The sequence below is a fragment of the Mustela erminea genome, chromosome 7 (assembly GCF_009829155.1).
Source record: "Mustela erminea isolate mMusErm1 chromosome 7, mMusErm1.Pri, whole genome shotgun sequence".
In the NCBI taxonomy this organism is placed as follows: Eukaryota; Metazoa; Chordata; class Mammalia; order Carnivora; family Mustelidae; genus Mustela; species Mustela erminea.
The window spans coordinates 134908883-134933060 of NC_045620.1; the positions used below are offsets into that span (position 1 = coordinate 134908883).

Here is a 24178-nt window from a genome sequence, read left to right on the forward strand (position 1 = left end):
CTCCCAGTCTGTGGCTTGCTTTTTCATTTTCCTAACTGTGCTTTCAAAAATCACACGTTTTTAATTTTGATGGTCCAAAGTATTGATTTCTTTATGTGTCCTATTTTTAAAATTTTGCCTAATTCAAGGTCATTAAGATTTTATGCTGTTTTTTCAAAATAAGGTTTATAGTTTTAGTTCATTTTTGTGCGTATAGCCAACCAATTATTCGAGCACCTTTATTGAAGAGATTATCCTTTTCCCATTTAATTGTCTTGGCATCTTCTAGAAAATCAGTTGACCATATTTTTGTGGGACCTCTTTCTGGACTTTCTGTTCTATTCCACTGGTTTATATTATATGTCACCTTTAGTTCAGTACCATACTATCTTGATTACTCTTAGCTTTATGGTAGATCTGGAAACTAGATAGTGTAAGTCCTCCAACTCTGCTCTTTTTCAATATTATTTTGGCTGTCCACATACATTTTAAATTTTGCTTACTGAATTTTAAAATAACCCTGTTCATATTTTGAATCTCATTGTGTTTATTTATTTTTTTTTAAAGATTTTTATTTATTTATTTGACAGACAGAGATCACGAGTAGGCAGAGAGGCAGGCAGAGAGAGAGAGAGGAGGAAGCAGGCTCCCTGCTGAGCAGAGAGCCCGATGTGGGACTCGATCCCAGGACCCTGAGATCATGACCTGAGCCGAAGGCAGCGGCTTAACCCACTGAGCCACCCAGGCGCCCAGAATCTCATTGTGTTTAAACTATAACTAGTTTGCAGGAGAACTAGCATTTGGGGGATTGGAGGTACGAATTGGTATTTTAACAATATTGGATCTTCCAGTCGATGAATATGGTATATGTCGCCATTTATACTTATTTTTAATTTCTCTCAGTAATGTTTTTTACTTTCCAGAGTACATTTATTGAACATATTTGTTAAATTTATCCATATTTCATAATTTTCTTTCTCTCTTTTCATGTGTGTGTGTGTGTTTGAGAGAGAGAGAGAAAATGAGGGAGGGAGGAAGAGAGGGAGTTTCCTCTATGTTTCCCAAAGTTGAGTAAAAGAAAATTGGGTAATTAAGGATTGTGGTTAGCTGAATTCCAGTTAAGTCAGATTTTACTGTATTTGGCATCCACACTAATAGCTCTGATTATGTCATGCCCGTGTTCAAAAACCTTCATTGGGAAATAATTATGGGATATGCTCAAAGAATGTAGTATCAATTTACAAAGGAGAAAATTGGGAACAGCCGAGCAGACCGATTAACTAGACGGTGCTGTATTCTTACCATGCAGCCATAAAAATAACATGATGCAACAGTGGCTTTCAGAATGGGGTCAGGGTGTCTTCCAGGGTCAGGCCGGCGTCAGAGTCTCCACTCATGCTCTGATCACAGTAGCCTTATTTTTATCCTTTTTGGCTTTTACGGTTCCTGGTAGGATTTTGTTTAAACACAGAGTTCCCAGTGCATCAAATGTTTAAAAATCATTATTGTCAAAAAATTCTGAATGACCAAGAAAGACATCTGTGGACTTAAAATCAGATTAGAGAAGAATCAGTGTGTTTTGTCCTTGGGGAAAAAAGGAGATATATGTGTACAGAATGACGTTGAAAGGTTATACATATATCAGACATTAATAGCAAGTCTATTTGTGCAGATTGTGAATTATTTCTAAATGCTCTTGTTTGTATGTTTCTAAATGTGTACAATGTAGAGTGTAAGTTCTTTAATAAGAATACAGATTCCTTAAAGGGCCTTTCAAGTCTTTCCGCCATCTGACACTGAATGCCTTCCCAGCCTCCCTGCTACCCTGCAAATCCTCCCTGAACCACAAGGTTAGCCTCAGAGAATTACTCACCATTTCCTGAGTAGGCCCTGCCTCTCCCTGTCCCCACACCTTTTCCCCAGCTAAGTTCTTAGCACGGCATTCCCTAGCCGTACACTATGGCTTCCCACTGGAATTCAGCCCATTTTAAATGCATGTGATAAAATGTAAGGTAAAGAGAAAAACAGTTCAAAACTACATCAAGAGTGTGATTTCAACCAGTTAAAGAAAAAAAAGTCAAGAAAAAAGCTGGAGGGAACGATGTTAAGCCATGCACAGTGACAACACCCGTGTACTGGGAGTAGCAGTCTTTTGTTTTGTTTGTTGGTTTGTCATGCTTTCCAAATCTATGATGACCTAAGGGGAAAATCATACTCATCTTAAGACCTATATCAAATGTCAACACCTCCAAGAACCTTTCATGAAGGACAACAATAACACATTTCTTGAACACTCCAGGCTGTGTCTCCAAGCAACTTAACTGTTTCTGTGTTGCGTGATGCAGGCCAAAGCAGAGGACTTTCTGGTTAACACTGGCCTCTCCTTACTGAATAAGTCACCTCACCTCTTTGGGTTGCTGGTTCCTCCCAGGGTTGCAGGAAGTGTTAACTGAGACCCCGTGACTATACGCTGGAAACTGGAAAGTGCTATTCAAATGTATGCCATGTCAGATTCCCATAGGGGGCTGAGGCTCAGTCACCCCGAACTATCCACTACAGGTGACACTCAACAAATGGTGATTGGTTTAAATCTCTTTGTAGTTCCAAAACTCGAGCAAAAGCCTCTGCTGAAATGCTACCAGTAGACTGGGATTTGATAAAGGTCTGTGCTCCAGAGAGCCCATGATTTTTACCGAGATTTGATTTTTCTTTGCTGTTCCCAGCACCTGTGGCCTTAATGGGCAAGCTGGTACTGGGTCAGTCATCAGCAGGGCCGGGCACAGCCCCGGAGCTGGGGGGTCGGGTGGGGAGTTTGCTCTTCAGCGTTTATTAAAAATAGGAAACGAGACTACAGTAACACTTGCAGATGGCTCTGCAGCCCTGGGCAGGCTATTCCTTGTCTACTTCTCAAACAGGGATGACCCAGGAAAGAGCCAGCCTCCGGGCTGGCCCGGCCATGGCCTCTATTAACTGGACAGACTTCGGGAGAGACGGCAGGGAAGCCACCTGCTTTGTCCAGGCCAACTTCTCGTTCCGCGGAGGGTTCTTGAAGCCCCAGAGGGGACATGGCTTGCCAAGGGCACCTGCTAGTTAGTAACAACTAGTTAGCACTGGAGCTAGAGCTTACATGTGTGTTACTTGCATCAGCTGGGATCGCTCTAAGGAAGAAGGAATTCCCACTCGACTCCATCCCCTGCCACCCCAAGCAGAGCCTGGCCCAGCTGGTCTTCTGTGATTGTGAACACAGCCGTGTGCAAGTCAGGCAGGGCTCTACCCTTGAAATCCAACTACGGCCCTCAGGAAAAATTCTTTCCAGACTAAGAAAGACCGAGCCACCTGTCCAGGACCAGAGCTCTGGAGTGATTTACAAGCATCGGCTATCATGGCTTTCTTACGGGGAGAAGCAACCACGAAAATCATGATGATGAGAACCAAACCAAGCTGACATACCAGAGAAGAAAGACCTGCTCAACAGAGATAAGAAAAAACTCCAGGGGCGCCTGGGTGGCTCAGGGGGTAAGTATTTGCCTTTGGCTCAGGTCATAATCTCCGGTCGCAGGATCAAGCCCCGTATTAGGCTCCCTGGTCGGGGGGCAGTCTGCTTCTCCCTCTGCCCCTCACCCAGCTTGTGCTCTTTCGTGCACACACTCTCTCTCTCAAATAAATAAGTAAAATCTTTAAAAAATAATAAAAGCAAAGAAGTTCTAGAAACTTCCAAAAGTCCGTGATTCACAAATGCCAACAGAACCTATGACTTTTCCTAACAACAAATGCCAAATACAGATTGAAAACATTCACAGGACCCATTGGCCTTTTGGCAAGCTCAGCTTTGCTGCAGAGGCCTGGGAGACCCACAGCCCTGCCGGGGTCACGACGGGTTTGGGCATCTGTCCCCACCTCTGTGCCTGGCCACCCCATCATGTGTCAGGAAAGTGACATGTTACCCTGTGAGGTGGCTTCCAGAAGAGCTCATGTGAAACAGAGACGCTGGGAGCAGGACACCTCCAGGAGGCTTTGGGTCCTCAAGGGTGAACCTGCATATTCCTCGCAGCCAGGGAGCCTTTTCCAAGATTTCTCACAGCATTTCCATCAATTTCCACATCTCTGAACTCTTCCCTGGAAAATGCTGCAGACAACAACAACAACAAAAATTGGGGGGTGTCTCACCACTGCTGTGAGAACTGGGAGCCCCAATAAGTGAGCTCCTTTGCCTGTACACAGAACCCAGAGAAGAGAACACAGGAAAAAAACTCAGCATGCACGATACCCTGTTTTTCTTTTTTGGTGTCTATGTCCTGGCAGGAAAGGGAGATGCTTTGAGATGAAAAACCAAGTATGAGGTCTGGCTCTGTCACCATTCAGTTCCTTTTAGTTTGATAAATACTGACCCACGGCCTCTGTCTGCAAGATGGTGTGCGAAGTCCCCGGGGGCAGCCGCCCCAGTGCCCCTCTAGGGAGAAAGCGGCTGGAATTAGCGCATCCCTGCCGGGTTCCCAGTGAGGTCAGATGCTCTTCACAGTGATGGTTTTACTTCCTCCTCAGGCAATCTTAAGAGGCTGGTTACAATCGTTCCTGCTTTTCAGAATGAGAAAATTAACACCGGACAAGAGAAAGCAGCCCAAACATCACCACTGATAAAACGGGTAATCCGGAATTTTTACGCATTTCTGTGTGTCTCTGAAGCTGGGGAACGAGTGAAAAGGAAAGGGTCATGTTCTGTACGCGTAGCGAAAACTCTAGAAGGAAACACCAAAATGTCAACGGTGCTTCTTTCCGAGGGGTGGGGCCGCAGGGATTTCTGGTGCATTGCGCACTTTCCCATCTCCCGCCTTCTCTCTTTGCCTGGACTTCGGTGCAGAGGAAGACATCGATCCATTCCTTGGTCCTTGGGAGACAGTCATCACTGGTCTGTAAGAAACCTGTCTTGAGCTTCCTTTAGGATGGGGCTAGAGGGTATAATGCTAAGCGAAATCAGTCAGTCAGAGGAAGACAAACACCAGATGATCTTACGCATGTGGGATCTAAGAAACAAAAGAAACGAGCAAAGGGGAAAAAGAGAGATGAATCAAGAAACAGACTCTCAACTCTAGAGAACAAACCCATGGTTACCGGAGGTGGGAGAGGGGGAGCCTGGGGGAAACAGGTGATGGGGAGCAAGGAACCCACTTGTCCTGCCGGCCACCAGGTGACGCCTGGAAGTGGTGAATTGTACACCGGAAACTAATATTACACTGTATGTTAACTAACTGGAATTTCAGTAGAAACTTGGAAAAAAACAAACTGAAAAAAAAAAAAAAAGAATTCCCTTTATCCTTGTTCCCTACCCTCGCCCGTTAGATGCTATCACTTTTATGTTCTTGGAAAGTGTGAGCTGTTTTGTGTATAGATGTTTCATTTACCTAAGTGGGATCAGCTAAAAAATAAAAAAATCTAATTTTCCTTATTATGTTTAAAACTATTCACCACAAGGTGCGCCTGGGTGGCTCAGTGGGTTAACTGACTCTTGATTCTGCTGAGGTCATGAGATCCAGCCCTGTGTCACTGGTGTGCTCTTGCACGCTCGCTCTCTCTCGCTCTCTCTCTCTCTCTCTCTCGTTCACAAAACAAAAACAAAAACAAAACAAAAAAACACCAAACCTCTGCACACAAAATTGTTTCTATTATAGACATTTGCAGGTGTTTCAAAGAGAGACGCTCTGGATCATTCTGAACCAAATCACAGACCTACTATTTCATACATGTGCCAGACACAACATTTCATTCAGTATGCATCTTTAAAAGATAACCGCTCCTCAGGAAAAATAAACGCAATGTTATTTACAACGCATAAAATAAAACGCAATTCCTTCATGTTATTTTTTTTAAAGGTTTTATTTATTAATTTGACAGAGAGAAATCACAAGTAGATGGAGAGGCAGGTAGAGAGAGAGAGAGAGGGAAGCAGGCTCCCCGCTGAGCAGAGAGCCCGATGCGGGACTTGATCCCAGGACCCTGAGATCATGACCTGAGCTGAAGGCAGCGGCTTAACCCACTGAGCCACCCAGGCACCCCCCTTCATGTTATTAAAAACCTAGTCAGTGTAGTTCCTTGATAACCTTAAAATTCTTTTTCTTTGTTTTTTTGTTTTTGTTTGTTTGTTTTCTTAAAGCTTCCTCCATTGTGATTATTTGCTACTTTTTTTTTTTTCAGTCTCTTCCAATCCATTGGCATCTCCTCCATTTTATTCTCCTAGTAATTTTTTGTTGAAAAAACCTGGTAATTTTTTGTTGTCCAACTTCCCACACTCTGCATTCTGCTAACTGCATCCTGTGGTATTGGTTAACGGGTCCCTCTGACCCCCGTACTTCCTGTAAATTACTGGTTAGATCTGAAAGTGTTTCAGACTCAGGGTTGTTTTTGCTTTGTTTTGCTGTTTTTGTTGGTCTGGGGAAGACCGCTACCTAACTGGTACCATCGGAGGTACCCAGACCTGGTTCTCTTTCTTTCATGGGTGTGATCAGTCCTGATGATCATTGTCCAGATCTGTTAATTCATGCAGAAAATGCTGCGTGTGTTCATTAGTCTTCCCGGGCTGTGATAACAGGATACCACAAACCAGTGGCACTTGGATGGCTCAATTCTGGATTTCGGCTCAGGTCATGTTCTCGGGGTCGTGGGCCCGAGCCCTGTGTCAGCTCCCACTTGGCACAGAGTCTGCTTCTCCCTCTCCCTCTGCTCCTCCCTCCTGCTCCTGGCCGTGCTCTCTCTCTCTCCCTCGAATGAGTGAATGAATGAGTGAATGAATGAATAAATAAAATCTTTAAAAAAAAATCACAAACTCAGTGGCTTAAACAACAGAAATGTATTTTCTCACTGCTATGGAGTCTGGAAGTCTGAGATCAAGGCCCTGGCAAGGTCGGTTTCTGGTGAGACCTCTCTCCCTGGTTTACAGATGCTGACTTTCTCAGTGCATCCTCAGGAGGCCTTACCCTCTGTGAGACAATAAAAGAGATCTCTGATGTCTCTTCCTCTCCTTATAAGGACACCTAGTCCTAATAGTTTAGGGCCTCACCTTAATGCCCTCGTCTAACCTTAATTATCTTCATAAAGGCCCTATCTCCCTGAAGGCCAGGGCTCCAACATGAGAAGTGGGGGGGGGGCAAAATTCAGGCCACAGCAGTGATATTTTAATTTCTATCATTCCTTATTTGTTTATTAGTTGGAATAAGTAATTAAAGAGAAACATTTCCTCGCCACCTATTTAGTTTAACTCTGAGGTATAAGTCATATCAGGAAAAGCAGGAAAAATACTTCATTCTTTCCCCTTCTTTATCCATTTTCAAAATGATGAAGCAGTTTCCTAGCATTGTCTAAGCGGGAATCAGTACTGTCTTGGCATGTTTGTTCTTTCGGTATGATCATAAACTCACGAATATAAACACACCGGATTGTTTTCATCGGTTGCAGTGATCAACCTTTTTAATGTGCAGATTGTCTTATCTCTGGCCTGTAGGGGTTTCTTTAGGTTGGATGCCGTCCTCTAACCTGAGTGATGTCTTCAATCGCTTCCTTGTGATCTGACCTACTTCGACCTGGAATCCATCGTGACCTTCCCCAAGGACGGGACCACAGGCAAGGCTGCAAAGAACATCCTTGTCCAAGGGGAGGGCTGGAAGGGCTGGGTCATACACTGGGTTAACCTCATGGAGAATTAGGTTAAATGATTCGATTAAAAGTTTCCAGTTCAGGGGCACTTGGGGGCTTAGCATCTGCCTTTAGCCCAGGTCATGATCTCGGGATCCTGGGATCGAGTCCCCCATCTGGCTCTCTGCTCAGCAGAGAGTCTGCTTCTCCCTCTGCCCCTCCCCCTGCTCATTCTCTCTCTCCCTCTCTCTCTCTCTCTCTCTCAAAAAAATAAATAAGTAAATAAAATCAATCTTGAAAAAAAATGTTCCTGATCATTCCAGGAGATGGCCTCACGAATTCACACTCTCGCCAACAGCATTTAGAAGGCTCTTTAGAGCCTTTACCCACTTCCTGCCCTTCCCCAGCGCTTGGTTTTTTCAGCCCTTTGGTGTGGGAAACCAAAATTTTGTTTTCCTGGTTTCCTTTTCTCTGATTGCTGATGAATTTAACAGAGTAAGCTTGCTCGCCTTTCAGGTTTCTTTCTTGTAAAGTGCGAGTGCATCTTTGGAAAACATTATATGGTGTGAGGTAAGCAACAAGTTTATTTATTTTTTTCCCTGTATATAGGGAACCAGTTTTCCCAATACCATTTACCTAAATACATATATATATATACACACACACACACACACCATATATATAAAAATCGTTTCCCTATTCATAGTGATGCCAGTTTCTTGAACTAGGTTGCCAAATATTCATGGGTCTGTCTGAGTACTCCATGCTTTTCCCTTGGTTTATCTCTTTTAGTGCTATTTTTATTAAAACGGCTTTGTGGTCTGTCTTAATTTCTGGTAAGGTCAATCGTCTTTCTTTTTGGTTTTAAAAGTTGACTGACCCAGTTGTCTAGGTGGCTCAGTCTGTTAAACATCTGCCTTCGGCTCAGCTCATGATCCTGGGGTCCTGGGATCGAGTCCCACATCAGGCTCCCTGCTCAGTGGGAGTCTGTCTTCCCTCTGCCTGCTGTTCCCCCTGCTTGTGTGTCATGCTGTCTAATAAATAAATATATAAATAAAATCTTAAAAAATAAATAAAAGCATGAGTTCATTCTGATACCTTTCCTCCCCATCCAGTATCACAAGGTTTTTCACTACCGTTATGGGTTTAACTATTTCCCCCCAAAAGATGTTGAAGCCCCCAGTAGTGAATGTAACATTATTTCAAAAGAGGGTCTTTGCAGACGATGAAGTTCATAAGCAGTGGTTAGGGCAGACTCCAGTCCAATATGGCTGGCATCCTTACACAAAGAGGAAATGTAGACACAGACCCAGACAGAACACCACGTAAGGATGAAGACAGAAATGAAGGAAATGCTTCTATAAGCCAGGGAATGGCCATGACGGCCAGCACACCACCAGAAGCTGGGCCAGAGGCCAGAACAGATTCCTTCTCTCAGCCCCTTAGAAGGAACCTTGATCTTGAACTTCTGGCCTCCAGAACCGTTAGACAGTATATGTCTGTTGTTCAAGCTCCTCGTCTGTGGTACATCATTCAAGTCGCCTGGGAAACAATCTGCTGACCTTTCTCCATTCCTTACTTCCAGCTCTTTTCTCCCACAGTGAAAACTCCAGCTCCTGGTGTCAACGTGTTTACCCATGTTCTCAGTCTTAAGATACACAGAAATTGTTGCAGAATTGTTATGTTTGTATCTCTCCCAACCACAAAATTAAGTAAAATTCAAGATTTTTTTCCAGTTCTTTTTTTTTTTTTTAAGACATATTTATTTATTTGAGAGAGAGAGAGAGTGCAGTGGAGAGGAGCAGAGCAAGAGGGAGAGAGACCATCCCTAGCCGACACCCAGCTCAGTGTGGAGCCTGATGCAGTGCTCGATCTCCGACCTTGAGCTCACGACCTGAGCTGAAATTGAAAGTCAGACACTCAACTGACTGAGCCACCCAGGTGCCCCTCCAGTTCTTTTCATATTTAGATTGAGGGTATAAAGTAACTGTGTTCAAAATTATTTAAATTAGTTCTTTTTCTTGTGTGGTTATGATATCCATTTGCTATAGAGGTTAGTTCCATTGTTTTGGCTTTATTCAATTTGAGGCCTGACCTCCCCATTCATACCGATTGAATCTTTTTTGCTGAATGTGTGACACATTAACAAGTTTGCAAAGTTTGTTAAAACTATGAAGTCAGAGAACTATCCTTCTCTCTCCTTTCCCTCCCACTCCATTCTGACCCACCCCATTAGGTCATTTGTTTTATTAGTTTCTAGTATAACCTTCCTGCATTTATTTTTTGCAAAAAGAAGCAGATTTATATCTATATCTTCTTATTTCTCTTTCTTACACAAAAGCTAGCATTTCACATAGGCACGTTTTTTCTACTTAATAGATTCTGGAAATGATTCCACGACAGTTTTTAGAGGTCTTTCTCATTGTTTTCACAGCTGCCTCATACTCCATTTAGTGGGAATGCCACCTTTAATTCATGCCATCTTAGATTATGGGATTAAGGCAGTTTCTAGGGATTTGCTGTTACATATAATGTTGCAATGAATATCCAGGTGCATATGTATTTTCATGTTGTTGGGAACATATGTTCAGGATAAAGTCCTAGAAATGGGATTGCTAAGGCAAGGGTTAAAAACATACCTAGCTTTGTTTGGTATTGTCAAATCATCCCAAAAGTCTCTACCATTTTGATTTCCACCCACAACGTATGAGAACACAACTTTTCCATGGCCTCTCCCATACAGTGTGTGCTCAAGATTTTGAATTTGTGCCAGCCTGATGGGTGAAGATGCCATTTTAGCATTGTTACAATTTGTATTTCTCTCATGATGAGTGAAGTTGAACATTTCTTCATGCCTTTCAAGGACCATTTTATTTCATTTTTTGGTGAATCGTATGTTCATGATTTTTTTTTTTTGTCCAGTTTGCTATTGGAATTTTGATCTTTCCTTCAAATTTTAAACTTTTTTTTTTTTTTTTTTTTAAAGTAGACTCCACACTGGGTGTGGAGCCCAATGTGGGGCTTGAGTTCACGACCTTGAGATTAACCCAAACTGAGATCAAGAGAAAGACACTTAACCACCTGAGCCCCACAGATGCTCCTCTTTCAAATTTTAAAGAGTTCTTTAACTATTAACCATATTAATCTTTTATCTTTGATATATATTATAAATACTTTCCCCCAGTATGTCATTGTGACTTTCCTTATACTTGTCATATAAAACTTTCTTTTCTTCCTTTTTTGCCATTTATGTAGTTGGATTTATCGGATTTTAAGACTGCATCTGGGTAGTATTTGGAGTGTTAGTTAATAACATCCTGGTTAAATCCTTTGCAAACAAAACGCTGGCTTTACTAGATTTTGTCAAATGCCAATCATTCTGGCCTGAGCTAATTTGCTCCTTTGCCTGAAATTATTATGGCAAATAATGAACAAGAAGACTTCCTCCAAATACAGTTGCCTTTGTAAGAGGCAAATATTACCGGTCTTAGAGCTACAGAGGCAGAGTTCTGAGCTGGCCTTGATGAAGATTTATCACAGAACCCTGAATAAGTGACTTCATCTCATTGAGCTGCAAAATGGTCCCTTGCTCTGGGTTCAGACTATAACCCGCCATCCAGTTTCAGGACAGGATCCGGGGCAGGGCAGAGCTGAATGCTGATAGCAGGCCAGCTGGTCAACACGCTGTCCCCTGTGAATTAAGCAGGAGATGGCCTTGGGAACCGGAGAAGAGTCCTGGGGTCCAAGGAAGCTGTTTTTACTGGTGACTCTGTGGGTCTCTTTCTCTGATAGGATTGGAGGCACTTCAGAAGGCTTCTAGCTTCCACAGCTGGTCATCCCCCAATTGGGGTCTGCCGTCCTGCCCGATATTTCATTATTAGGTCACTGCTTTGGACTAGAACACTGTACACGGGGGGGCTAAAATGCCTGTTAAATGGCTCCCATCCCCAGACAGTGCTGTGTGTGCCTAACTTGCTAACAGAGTGGCACAGACTGATGGGAGGGCTCGTCAGCTCGCTCTTAGGAGAGCTCTGAAGGAATGGGAAGTATGGAGGACACACTTTGATGGGAAGACCAAGCATGGGCTCAGGACTGGAGAGGCACTGATTGAGGCAGTGACTGGGGAGGTTGTGTCCTTGTGCGGCCATCCAGAGAAGGACGTGGGCAGCGGTATCAGAGAGGTGGACCAGAGGCATTGGGAAAAGAGGCATGGGTACAGTCACTGCTGACTTCTCTCTGCCCCCTTCCTCACCCAGTGCCCCAGTTCAGGCCACAGCTTCTTCCACAGCCCCTGCCTTTCCCCCTCGTTCCCTCACATGTAGCCTTTCTGAGGCTTCCCATACGGAGTTTGGAGCAAACTCCATATCCTGGCCTGTCGAGTCTGTCTGTCTAGGCTCTTGTCCCTCCAGTTTTGCCCACAGACCTAGGACTAGTCCCTGAACAACACTGAGGCATGTGAAATGACAAGGACATGGACAATGACTGGGGAACTGGTTTTAAACTAAGACCTTTCTCGTGAATCCAGGCGCAGGCCCATCAGCCTTGGGAACTGTCGACAAGACACACTTTCTCAGTCTTAGGTTCTCACAAGGCTCCCTTGGCTTTGAGGATCCTTTCCCCCATCACCGGGCTCACTGAGCCCCAGCATTCTGAAGTCTCAGCCTAGAACCCCCAGGCTAGTCGCCCAGTACAGGTGGCCCCAGTTGGCCCTGGTTGGGGGGATGCGGGCACCACCTGGTGGCCAAGCACTGTCATCACACCAAATCCAGACAAAACCCACAGGTCTGTGTCCTGAAGCTTGGGGTCCCAGGATACTGGGTGGGAAGACCCACCCTGCCAGCCCGCGTGTCCTGACACCCCACCCCTATCAGGACAGGCCACTAGGGGTGCGCAGGGGCTCCTTCCAGGAAAAGATGGTTTTAGCCCTTGGAAGGGGAAGGTCTCATTTGTTAGTCCTGTTCCTGTAGGTGGTGATGCCTTTCCCCCCACCACAGCTTTGCACCAACGTTGCAGCCACCAATTAGAGTGCAGTGTGGGTGGGAGTGCAGTGTGCGGTGGGAGATGAGGGAGAGCTTGGGAGGCAGAATCTGTCCGTGCTTCTAACAATCTTCTGACTCTCCATCCTCGGCCCTCTGTGGCCTTCTGCTGTCACTCCGGTCTCTGCCACATGACACTGTCTCCGTGTGTCTCTGTCTCAGATGGCATTTCCTCTTATAAGGACATCAGTCACATTAGATTAAGGGCCAAATTTCATGGCCTTATCTTAACCTGGACTACATCTGCAAAGACCCTCTTCTAAATAAAGTCATACTCATAGGACAAGAACATATCTTTCGGGAGCAGAGGGCACAGTCCAACCCCATAATAGGGAAGAAACTGAGCTGTGGTGAGATCAGGCACAGAGGTTGGAGCTGTGAGTTCCAGATCTGATGTTTCTTTGAAGTCTCAGTTTTTAATCTTAAACATCCCTATATTTTTAACACCCTTTGCTATTATAAGTTCATGTTTGTTTTGGTATGAAATAGTATCTCTTCAGATCTTTGACATTTTGGTGAAGGGACTTGTTTAGCTATGGCTTCACAAGCCTTCAAGGCATTTCTGAACTTTTTCAAGTGAATTTATAGCCCAGTTGGAAAAGTATAAACCAACATAAATTCGCTTAGTTCCCGTACAAACCCAGCAAGGCCAGTATGTTTAACTGAAGAGGAAACTGGTTCAAAGTGGTTAACAAGCTGCTGAAGTCACATCCTAATTGACCAGGGGCAGGATCAGAACTCAGTTCTCTGGTTGCCTGATCTGCTTTTCTACTATTCACATCCGACCCAGGGGAGATAAGAGGACCACAGGGAGCACACGTGCCCTGCCAGCGTTCCCACACTGGGGAGAAGGATTTGGGTACTTGTGGAGAAAATCAGTTCTGTGAAATCCGAAACATAAACACAGTGTTCTGCCCGGCAAAATCCATAACATTTTCATTAAGATAGAAAAAAAAAACCAAAACCCACTCACACCATATTCAATTACTGTATTCCCAAATACTCACGTTAGAAACGCCCTTCCAAGCGTCTGTGTGAAAGGAGGGGGCGCACAGTTCCTAGTTCTGCTTGTTATTTGGAGGTTGCTTAAAAGATCGTTAAGTGGGCTCTTTTTAGAGAGTGGTTTCGGGTCACTACCAAGGGCGTCTCTACCAGACGTTCCATGTAAGGGAGGCGCCATCACTACCCTAACCCCCTCCCCTCCATCCAGGCAGCAAGCCTCCCCCGGGCACCTAGCTGCACCAGGAGGTTCGCCACCCAATGACATAGACCCCTGCCCCTGCAGGAAGCTCATACACGGGGACAAGCATCCCGGTGCCCTGAAGAGGAACAAACGTGCAACCACGTGGAGGGGGGAGGCGCTGGGGAAACTGCGCAGTCCACGTGTGGGCGAGGCTGGGCAGCGTGTGCGCGCATGCGCATGGGAGTGGGCGTGCGCCCCCCCCCCCCCCAATTAGCCACGTAACCGCTTGTTGTCCTGCCGGGCCTCTCGCGTAATCTGCTTGCTTGGGGTGGGTGAAGCCGGGACACCTGCGGTGGACGTGAGCACCTGCCAGGTTGCCGCGCGCCTTTCCCAAGCCAGCCCCCGGGGGGAATCCAGGCTGGGACACCTGGACACTCTCGGCTCCCTGGGGGTTTGGGCAGCCTCGTCCCGTCTTCCTCAGCATTGCCAGGCTGGGGCCAAGCAGTCTGGATCCCTTTTTGCTCCCCGAAGCCGTCGACCTTTGGGGGTTGTGGGAGCCCCTGGTTTTCACCCACAGGTCCGAGGGGTCTCCAGGCGGGGTTTGCTAAAGGAAAGAGGTAGCTAAGGCGGCACCCATTCTGGGAGGATCCGGGTGAGTTTGTGGCCTGTGTGGGAGGCTGTTGTTTCTCAGTTACACTATCTCGTCGGACGAGGGAACATCAGCGGCTGGTTCTGAGTGCCTGTGTGCTCGCCCACTGCGGACACTATTGCTAATCCAGTCAACAGGAACCGCAAGCAGGAATTACCTGTTTGGTTTCGCAGAGAGGTGGAGTCCCTTGCCCGATGTCTCCCCGCCCAGGAAGTGGTGAAGCGGGGCTGCCTGCTGTACCCTGTGGCCTCCCCGGTCCTACCCTGGGAGAGAACGACCACTAGCCAGAAACCAGCCAGTGGCGACCCTGGGGACCGAGTGTCCATCACGTGGCTTCTGGAGCCCAAGGGCAGGGTTCCCAGCTGAGTGGCAGGGGCAAGCCAGGAGAAGCACGAGCAGCAGATGCCAACGAGGGGCACCCGGAAAGAGTCCAGGGGACCCAGGGGCATCTGGATGGACCCCAGATGGTGTCTATTACAGGGAGCAAAGCTGTGGAAGGAGCCAGGGGCCGGCCAGGACCTCAACGGGCCCCCACTCTGACTTGATCCCCATTGTCCTCCCCGTCCATCTCCAAGCCTGGGCCTGTTGGGCTCTCAGGGGACTCTTACTGGGGACTCCCACGGGAGGGAGGGGAGAGTCTCCTGGCCGCTGTCCTGCTCTGGAGGCCCTTATGCGAAACTTTGGTTTTACGTCTGTCCCTTTGCCTTCATTTGCTTCTAGTCTGTGAACGCTCACTCGCTGTTCTCTTTGTCTCTGTGTCTCTGTCATCCTCTGGGGGGCTGGGGGAACCGTGGGTGATATGCACGGGGCCAGATCCGTGGCTGCACGGGGATCCAGTGCCCTAACTCTGCTCCCATCAGCCTGCCTGGGACCAAGGCCCATCCCGGGGTCAGAAGCAGAAGCAGAGTTGGGGTTTGGAGCCAAGGTTCTGAGTCAAGCCGAGACAGGGCTTGAGGGAGAAGTCAGGGTGGACGGCCGAGTCTCCACATGACTGCTGGACCAGCCCGAGAAGTGGGGAGGCCAGGCTGGCCAGCACAGAGCCCACAGAAGCTGGGGCAGGGTAGCTGGGCAGGGCCATCCTTGGAGGCCAGGCCTCAGGCTGTGGGGTCAGGGCACATCCTGGAGGAGCGTGCCTGAGGAAGCTGGAGGGAGGGGGATCAGCCGTGGAGGTCCAGGCCCTCAGGAGCCGAACGCAGGGAGTCAGGGGAGACAGCAGAGGTGGAGGTGTGCGAGCGGGTTGGGAGGCCTGGCAGACAGAGTCCTGGCACTATGGCAGAAGCAGTGCCCACTGTGGTCAGGACTGAGGGCGAGCTCTGCTTTGGCACAGAAGCTGCTGGTCAACAACCCTCCACGATGGCTCCCGGTCAAGGTGGGCTGTCGGCACTACAGCCCGAGGGGAGGCTAAGCAAAGCCCGTGGGCTGGGGAGAAGAGGCCCGTGGGCACAGGGTCACAGAGCAGGAAGAAAGTGAGACGGATCCTCCCAGGGCTCGAGGGAGTGTCGCTCTGGAGGAAGCCACCCAGGGACATGTGGGTAAGAAACATGGCAGGCTTTCCTTGGGGAAGCCTGGAGACCAGGGTCTCTGCCCCTTGTGGGAGACCGAGTTAGAGTTCCATTAAGATTCATCTTTGACTGCACCATCGTGGGGAGAGGCAGCCTGTGGGCCCAGCCACACAGCCCACAGTGGGACCCTCTGCAAAGCCCATCCTTAACTCATCCTACGGTGTGAAGGAGCACGGAGCAAACAGCCAGTGCGGGCAGGTCAGGGACGGGCAGGTCAGGGACGGGCAGGGCGCCGCGGGGACAGACAGGCCTGCTCCGTCCCGGAAAGAGCCGGGCCCTCTCAGCCGTCCAGGACTTCCGCACCAGAGCCTCGGATGCCGGCCTTGCAGGCTCAGAACCAGGTCTGCCCACTTGCCGAGATGGATCCTTCCCTCAGAGGGGGAGTCCAACTGCCCCTGCTCACAGGACTGTTGTATAAAATGTCAACACATCCTGTTCTGGTGAGAAATGAAGGTCCTGAAGACCCGCTTTTGGCATAGGCGTGATTAGTGCGTTTTTATTTCTAGGACACAGAAGTGCGCTTGATGAGACTGGAATCAGAATGTGGGACTTGGACCGCCTGGATATTTAACAACCTCAGACTGTTCAGCCGAAGGAACAGTTCCTCCACCGGGAGGGCTTTGCCAGCCAGATAGTCCCGAGCTGGGTTAACTAAGCCCCTTGGGCAGTGTCTAAGGGATGTGGCCAGCCCGGCCCCTGTTGTTTCTCTTTTTTCTGTTTCCATGCTTGAATAAGCTCTTCGCCCTACCAATGAGCTCTTTTAAGAAATAAGAGGTGAGGGCGCCTGGGTGGCTCAGTTGTTAAGCGTCTGCCTCCAGCTCAGGTCATGATCCCAGGGTGCTGGGATCGAGCCCCACATCGGGCTCCCTGCTCAGCGGGGAGTCTGCTTCTCCCTCTCCCACTCCCCCTGCTTGTGCTGCCTCTCTCCCTGTGTCTCTCTCTGTTGAAGAAATAAAATCTTCAAAAGAAGACAAAAGAAATAAGAGGTGAAAGTTCGGTTAGCATAAGCAAAAGTTAATTTATCGGAAGGATATGTGAGAGACTGTATTTGGGTTCTCCAGAGGAGCAGACTGAGGCTGGTGGGTGGGGGAGAAAGAGATTTATTTTAAGCAATTGTCTCGCGGTTGTGGGGGTTGGCAAGTTCAGGTTTTGCAGTTCTCTGTGGCAGTCTTTTTTTTTTTTTTTTTTTAAAGATTTTATTTATTTGAGATAGAGAGCAGCGGGGAGGGGCAGAGGCAGAGGGAGAAGCTGAGCAGGGACCCCAACTCCGGACTCGATCCCAGGACCCCAGATCATGGACGCTTCACCGACTGAGCCCCCCAGGAGCCCCTCTCATGGACAGCTGAGGAGAATTCCTTTCCGTCTGTGCTGTTGTTCTCACATTTTAAGTTCTGGAGGCCGGAAGTCCAAGGTGAAGGTGTCAGCAGGGTTAGTTTCTTCGGAGGGCTGAGGGAGAGTCGTGTACTCCGGGTGTCTCTGCTTGGCTCGTAGACGCTACCTTCATGCTCGTTCTCGAGGTCTTCGCCTGATGCCTGTGCCTGTGCCCAAATTTCCCCTTTGATGGAGATGCCCGTCCCAGTGGACAAGGATCCCACTTAACTAATTCTATCCACCAGTACCCCATGTCCAAATAAGCTTGTATTCTGAGGTCCTGGGGGTTAGAACTTCAATATATGAATTGGGGGGAACACAATTCCACCCGTCACAGAGATAAATTCAGAGGAGAGTAGAGAATCAGGCTCGGGCAACAGCCAAGGCGGTTCTAGAGGCTTTGGAACAGGCCTCCCATCTGACTGGGAACCATCAGGTTAAGGGAGCTAAGAGAGCTAGAGGGGCGAGCAGCTCCCCAGGAGGGCTGGCCCACCATGTCCAACAGTTTTGTCCCTCATTCAAAATTCAAATCCTAAGGGGAGCGGGTGGCTGGCCTGGTTGAGGCAAGAGCCTGTCCCCAAGCCCGGCGGGAGGCAGTGGGGCGGTGCCTCCAGGACGTGTCCTGTGTGGGAGGCGTCACGCCCGTCTTGCACACGGGGGAGCTGTGAGGAAGAGGGAGTGGGGGCAGGTTGTGACTACGCGACTACGCCCAGTCTTGTCTCCCTTAAGAGGCTGTCACCCCTCTTCTCGGTCCGCGTATGTTGACTTCATGGCCTGGTTCTCAGGTTGCCCAGATGTGGACTCTGAGGCTCAGAGGCGCTCAAGCGGCCTGCGGTTTGAGCAGCCAGAGGTCTGGCTGGGAGCCAGCAGGCCCAGGGGGGCCGAACGTCCTCCGATCAAGCCCTGGACCGGGGCCAGGCCTCCCTCACAGGGAACATTTGGGCCAATGAGCTCTCAACACCTTCTGGTCTGAGTACTGACACTTGCAGTGTGTGCGCAGAAAGCTCTGGGCCGTTGCTTTAGCTGATGAGCCCCCCCTTCCCCTTTCCTAATCTCTTACAAAACGAAGGAAGCACCCCTCCTGCTGGCAGGGACGGAGCCCAGGCCCCCTTTCAGGGTGGTCCGGCATGGTGAGCGCAACAGGCTGTCAGGACTTCTCTGCCAAGACCCAGGAGGACCCAGCGGGCATCCCCTCCTGGGGACCCTCCACCTGCTGGCCCAGGCCAGGCCTCCCGCAGAGCCTGGCCCCCTGTGCTGCCCGGGCTCCCCTCCGGTGTTTGACGGGGACATCCAGAGCGTTTCTGAAAGCGGCCTGTTGCCATGCAGACCGCCCTGGAGATGGAGGGGTGACTTTGCCGCAGAGAGGTAAAGCAGAGACCCCAGCCCCAGGCACGGCCCCGCCCCCACAGCCCCCCGTTGCTCCAAGAGGACTCTGCCCGCAGCCAGCCTGCCACGCAGCCCCTCCGGACGCAGCCACAAGCCTGAAGCCCAGTATCCGGGGGGCCGCAGGGCCCAGGATGCGTCCGAGGAATCCCAGAGGCAAAGACGTCCAAGCTGGAGGAGGGCAGGGGTAGGCACTTGGGCAGCGGGCAGCAAACCAGACGCCAGGCTCGTCCCCAGTCATCCACTTGCGCTCTCTGCACGTTTGTCAAACGGGGTCCTCCTGAGTCCATCTGGGGGTCCAGGAATTCTTTACAAAGAATTTGAACTGGGCGCTTGTACTCCAAGAAAAGTCTAAGAAGAACATCCTTTCCATGTTCTGGGACATCCAGGCGAAGCTCTTATAATGGGTGCTTTGGAGGGCTTGGGGCGGGGGCCACCATGGACTGTCAGAGGCCCCCACCCTGCACTGAGGGCACTGATCAGGTGCGGCCGTTGGAGCTGCTGCAGGCTGACAGGAGCGGAGAGAAGCCCGAAGCCCGATGATGTCATGGCCCGAGGGCGGCCAGCGGGGAGGGCAGGGGCGGGGCACGAGCCTGACGGAGGAGGCTCCGAGGTCTGTGGGTTCTGGACAGCTTCTGGCCACTCCTCAGCATGTAGTTTCACTGACACAACCCTGTGACTCATGGCTCATCCTGGCTCAGCTACTGGAGCCCCAGGCCAGAGGCAGAATTTTCTAGGCTGTGTGGCAACAAGATCAGCCATCTCGAGAGAACTGGCTGTGCCGAGGTTGGGGGCGGGGGGGTTGGTTGCGGCAGAAATGGGGAGGCTCTGAGTAATCCCAGGGCAGCAGGGGAGCAGGAGGACGGGGGTGGCGGGGACTGGAGGAGTCATGAGGAAGAACGGGCCCTAGACACAAACATGGCACCCTCCATCGCAGGTTCTTAAATTTTCCATGCCCCTAATGCCTCTATGGGGTGCTGCTCACTCCCTACTCACTGAGAAGCATCTGGCACAGACTTCTTCATTTGCTGTGCTGAGGACAGTTTGGGGGGCGGCGGGGGCGGGGAGAGGCTGAGCCGGGCAGATACCAGAAAGCCTGTGGCCACCCTCTGTGCCCCGTGTGAAGCCGGACTCCTCCGGGACAGGTAGAGGTGCTCCCGTGGCAGGCTGCATCTCTGTGAGGTTGGTCACGGATTCTCTCTGGGCCTCTGAGAAGCCACGCTTTGCCCTGCCCCGGAGGTGTTGACAGAACGGCCTGGAAATCTGGGTTAGCAACGGGCAAGTCCCTACAGGTGGTCTCCGCTGCCGGGAGAGAGACAGGCCTGGATCTAAGAAAGCCGTGAGCTCAGCTGGGGACCGAGAACCTGCTGGTGTGACACATCTTGTTTCCGTGCCTGCCCAGAAACCCTTTCTGTGGAGGCAGCACGAGGAGAGGACAAGAGCTTAGCAGTCACCCAGGTCTGACTTTGTCACAGAGTCCTCCATTCCCTGGGGTTTGGATTAGAACATCTTAGGGTCCCCACTGGCAGCGACTTCTTCTGAATCTGGCTGGCTCGTCCTGCAGCAGGGCAAGTAAAACCTCACAGGTCTCAAAATTCTTATCCTCAGCCTCTCTAGGACAGCCTAGACCACGGCGAAAGGTTCCCTAGGGCCGCTGCCCTTGGGGGTCCCACAGAGACAAGGAGCTTCAAAAGAGGGACAGGCCCTGAGTTGACTCCAACTGAAGCCAAGCTCCAAGAAGTTTAAGAAGTTTAAGAAGGCTTTAGGCACTGGGCATGAAAATGCCTTTGCTACCAATAGAATGCTCTGAACAACTCGTGAATTTTTCTCTCGTGTATACCTCTATCCACCTGTTTATTCCTCCTGCTCCTTGCTCGTGAACAGAGCAGACCCAGCTTTTGTCCTCGAGTGGCTGCAGCAACTCCCAGTTGAGCCAGGAGGGGAGTGGGAGGCCTGTACTGAGGGTCCCAAATCTCCAGGGGGGAGAGACGCATGTTATTTTCCCATTTTACAGATGAGAAAACTAAGAGAGAAAGGTGTCTGGCCCAAAGGCACGCAAGGTCACCACTGAGTCAGGAATCTGCAGGGCAGAGAGGCAGGACAGGAGGGAAGGAGGGAGGCCTGGGGAGCTGCGGCTGGGATCAGCGCGGGACGCGCTGAGATGCTCCCCACCCCAGACTGGGCCCACCTGGCCTTCCTCCCTCCAGAGGGCTGGGGCCTGGATCCTGGGGTCTGAGGCACCCACCCCGCCCCACCTTGTCCCCTGGATCTGCGGGTGCGCCAGCTGCTGTGTGCCCCTGCCCTCTGGTGGCAAGATCTGGAAATGTCACCACTGCACAGCAACGTGAGTGTCTGATGGCAGCAGGCTTCAGGTCCGTCCAGTACCTTCTGTGTGCCGGACGCTGAACTCGAGATCAGAGAGAGAGGAAAATGGCCTGTGTCTTAGAGCACACGATCTAGAGAAGAAGCAGACCCTGACAATACAATGAGGAAGGGGCTCGGCTGGAGTGGAGTTTGGGGTGTCACTTGATGGCACTGTTTTAAAACAGTGTAGCCCCTAATCCATGGGTAGGAACCTTTCCCTGCCGAAGGTCCCACCGGATCCAGGAACGTTTTGTCAGCCCCCGCTCTGGAGCCCTGGGCCGCTCAGCAAGGGTGGGAAGGGCCCAGGAGTGGGTTCCAACGCCAGCCTCTAAGGCCAGAGCCCCAGAGCCAGAGGGGACATCTGAGTGAGGTTTTTAGCTGTGTCTGCCAAGGAGCCTCAGGGCCCGTGGGTGCGCAGGCTGGGTCCCACTCCTCACCGTCTTAACCCAGCCCCACCCTGCAGAGGCCAAGGAACAAGATGGTTAAGGGCCTGCTGGAGCGGCTCGGGGGGAAGGGGTGTGTCCCCCGGGGACGCGGTGCGAGCTGTGGCCGAGCCAGCCTGGAGCCCGAGAGTCAGAGTCTGCACTTTACCAGGAGCCTGGCCGATTGGGGTGCACGTTACAGACGGAGGAGTGGGGGTGTCTTGAGCTCCTGGACTATGGCGGACGATGACCTTCAGGGTGATGTGTGCTTTCCCTGCGCAGCTACTGCGCCAGGGTCTAGAAAATTCATGGGGTGTTGGCCAAGGTCTGGGCCTCCCCGCAGTCCCCACGGCACTGGCGAGTGGGCGCTGAGATGGAGGCAGGCTCCAGTTCCCTGCGAGCGTCCATCCGCCCTGAGGAGTCAGGAATTCAAGCTGACACTCGAGGGGACAACTGGAACTGACCAGGCAGACCCATGCGCGAGGCCAGCCTGGACCAGCTCCCAGGCCGCTGTTTCCAGAGGACGGAGTTTTGCAGACCTTACCCGAACACTGTCAGGACCCAGGGCCATTGGAGGCCCACGTACTCAATGTCTACACGTTCAAAAGTTTTAAAGCAAGCTCACAGACTATTAAACCATGTGCCAGCCTCTTACCGTGACAGATAAGCTTCACGGGGACCTCTCTCGTCCACCCCTCCATGGGGGAAGCTGACTGGCCAGGGGGCCTCTCCTCTGCCCCGCCGAGCTGGAGGGAGGAACAGGGATGCTCAGGGTCAGGGAAGGACTGTCCCGGGACGGTTCTCCATGCAGGCCACAGGCAGGGAGGGGGCCTCTTTGGTGTCAACAGTGTCCTCTCCCCCAACCTTGGCTACAATGAAAATTCCCGATTCCAGGCCCCACATCCGACCATTTCAAGCTGAACTCCAGGAAGCAAGGCCCGAAACCTGTGATTTTAAAGTGCAGAGGTGAGGCTGCAGCCGGGCGGGGAGCCCCCGGGCTCGATGTTGAGGTCAGGCGTGCGAGACCGGCGGGAGGCGGGGAATGGAGTCCGGGCCGTAGACCCACGCAGACCAAGCTGCCGTCCTGGGTGTGAACCTTGGTTCTGTCTCCGAGTTCTATAACCCCGGACACTTCGCGGCTCCGAGCCTCGATCTTCCAATCCGTAGGACGGAGACAAGGACACCAACCTTGAAAGGTGCGGTCTCTCTCCTCTGCTTGCGTCTGGACTGGCCTGTGGCTGCTTTAACCAGGAGGGTGCAGCAAAGGGACACAGAGGAGGCTCTGGGCCTAGAGTTCCAGCTCCTCAGCCTCTTCTCTGACTTTTCCTAAGGGGAGTAAGACTGAGAGGCCGCTCGCCCGGGGAGAAGGGGGAGCAGCGTTCGACCCCTCGCTGCTTTCCCAGCTCTGACGGAGGAAAAAGCAACATCTGGAACCACAGACTGGGTCAGGATTTCCACGTCTGAGTCGTGGTTCTGCCACTCCCCAGCTGTGTGAGCTCGAGCTGGTTCATGAACTTCTCTGTGCAGATGCCTCCTCTTTTTGTGAAGAGATGGTAATAATGGGCTGTCGTGGGGTCTCACTGGGAGTGGCACCCAGCTCCCTAAGCGCTCTGTGTCCGCTGTTAGGCTCGCTGACTTCGGTGGGCTCCTACAGGCACCGGGGGGCAGGGAGGCCTGTTCTGGTTGGGGGCCCCTTGGCTCGGTCCTGATGCCGAGGCTGCGAGGTATTTGTAACTAGGAGGCTCTGCCAGCCCTTGAGGTGAGGTTATTTGGGGTCTAGCCACAGCTGTGCAGGTCTGTTGGCTTGTTTTTGAGGGGGAAGCCTGGAAGGGCCTGGAAAATCCCTCTATTTCCCACCGGTCCCCTCTTTTCCCCTCTGGAAACCACAGAGCCATCCAGGGGGTGTCAGGGTGGGGGCAGGATTTCCCCTCTTGGGGAGCCTTGGGGATCCTACCCCTCCAAGTGAGTCTTGGCCCTTCTCGGAGCTTCTGGCAGGGGAGGAGGCTTCCTGAGCAGCTCAGACAGCTTCTGCCTAGAGCCCTTCCCTCCCCACCCCTCCACCTCTCCACCTCTCCAGCTTCGGTGTCTCCTCTGTTTACCCCGCCCCCAGCTCAGGGGGCTCCCCTCTCTCCCCTCCCCCAGCTCAGGGGGCTCCCTTCTCCCTTCTCTCCTTTTCAGAACTAAAATCTCAAATCTCCCCTTTGTCCTGCTCAGAACAACTTCCACCATCCAGGAGGCCCTGGGGCCTGGGGTCACTTGAGGTAACCCCCCCACCACCACCACCAACAAAGACAGTCCTTCCCCTTTGCCAAGAGGCATTATGATACCCGTTGCTAAAATGATGTTAAAAAATCCTTTTCACCTCATTTTGTAATATTTGCATTTAGCCTTTGTATGTATTTCCTCCTTTGACTTCTCTCTCTTGTGGGAGACTGTGTTTGGAGACAAGGAAACCTAGGGGAAGAGCTGCTCTCTAGTTTTTAGTGAAAACGTCCCCTTCCCTCTGTCCCCACCAGTTTGTCCACTCTGGGCTGCAGTGCTCACCAGGGACCCCGGACTTGGGCAGGCCCTGCTGCCCTGTCTAACCGCGGAATACCCGCATGGCT

At 50.8% G+C, this 24178-nt stretch overlaps 1 protein-coding gene across 5 annotated transcripts in view; it reads left to right on the forward strand.

The window, feature by feature from the left end:
* Window positions 1-16864, forward strand: part of LOC116596214 (proline-rich receptor-like protein kinase PERK2) — a 33440-nt gene extending 16576 nt beyond the window's left edge. The window contains exons 1-2 of one of the 5 annotated variants that reach the window (XR_004288059.1): window positions 14083-14473; window positions 16539-16864. Coding sequence is in view for 3 of the 5 variants with exons in the window: in XM_032353350.1 (XP_032209241.1) it covers window positions 16539-16667 (129 nt within the window). In the remaining 2 variants the exon portion in view is untranslated. Of the gene's footprint in view, window positions 1-4521; window positions 5069-7471; window positions 7771-14082; window positions 14474-16538 lie in introns of those variants that run through there. The other 4 variants (XR_004288060.1, XM_032353350.1, XM_032353352.1 and 1 more) reach the window with 4 other exon arrangements.
* Window positions 16865-24178: the final 7314 nt, after the last annotated feature.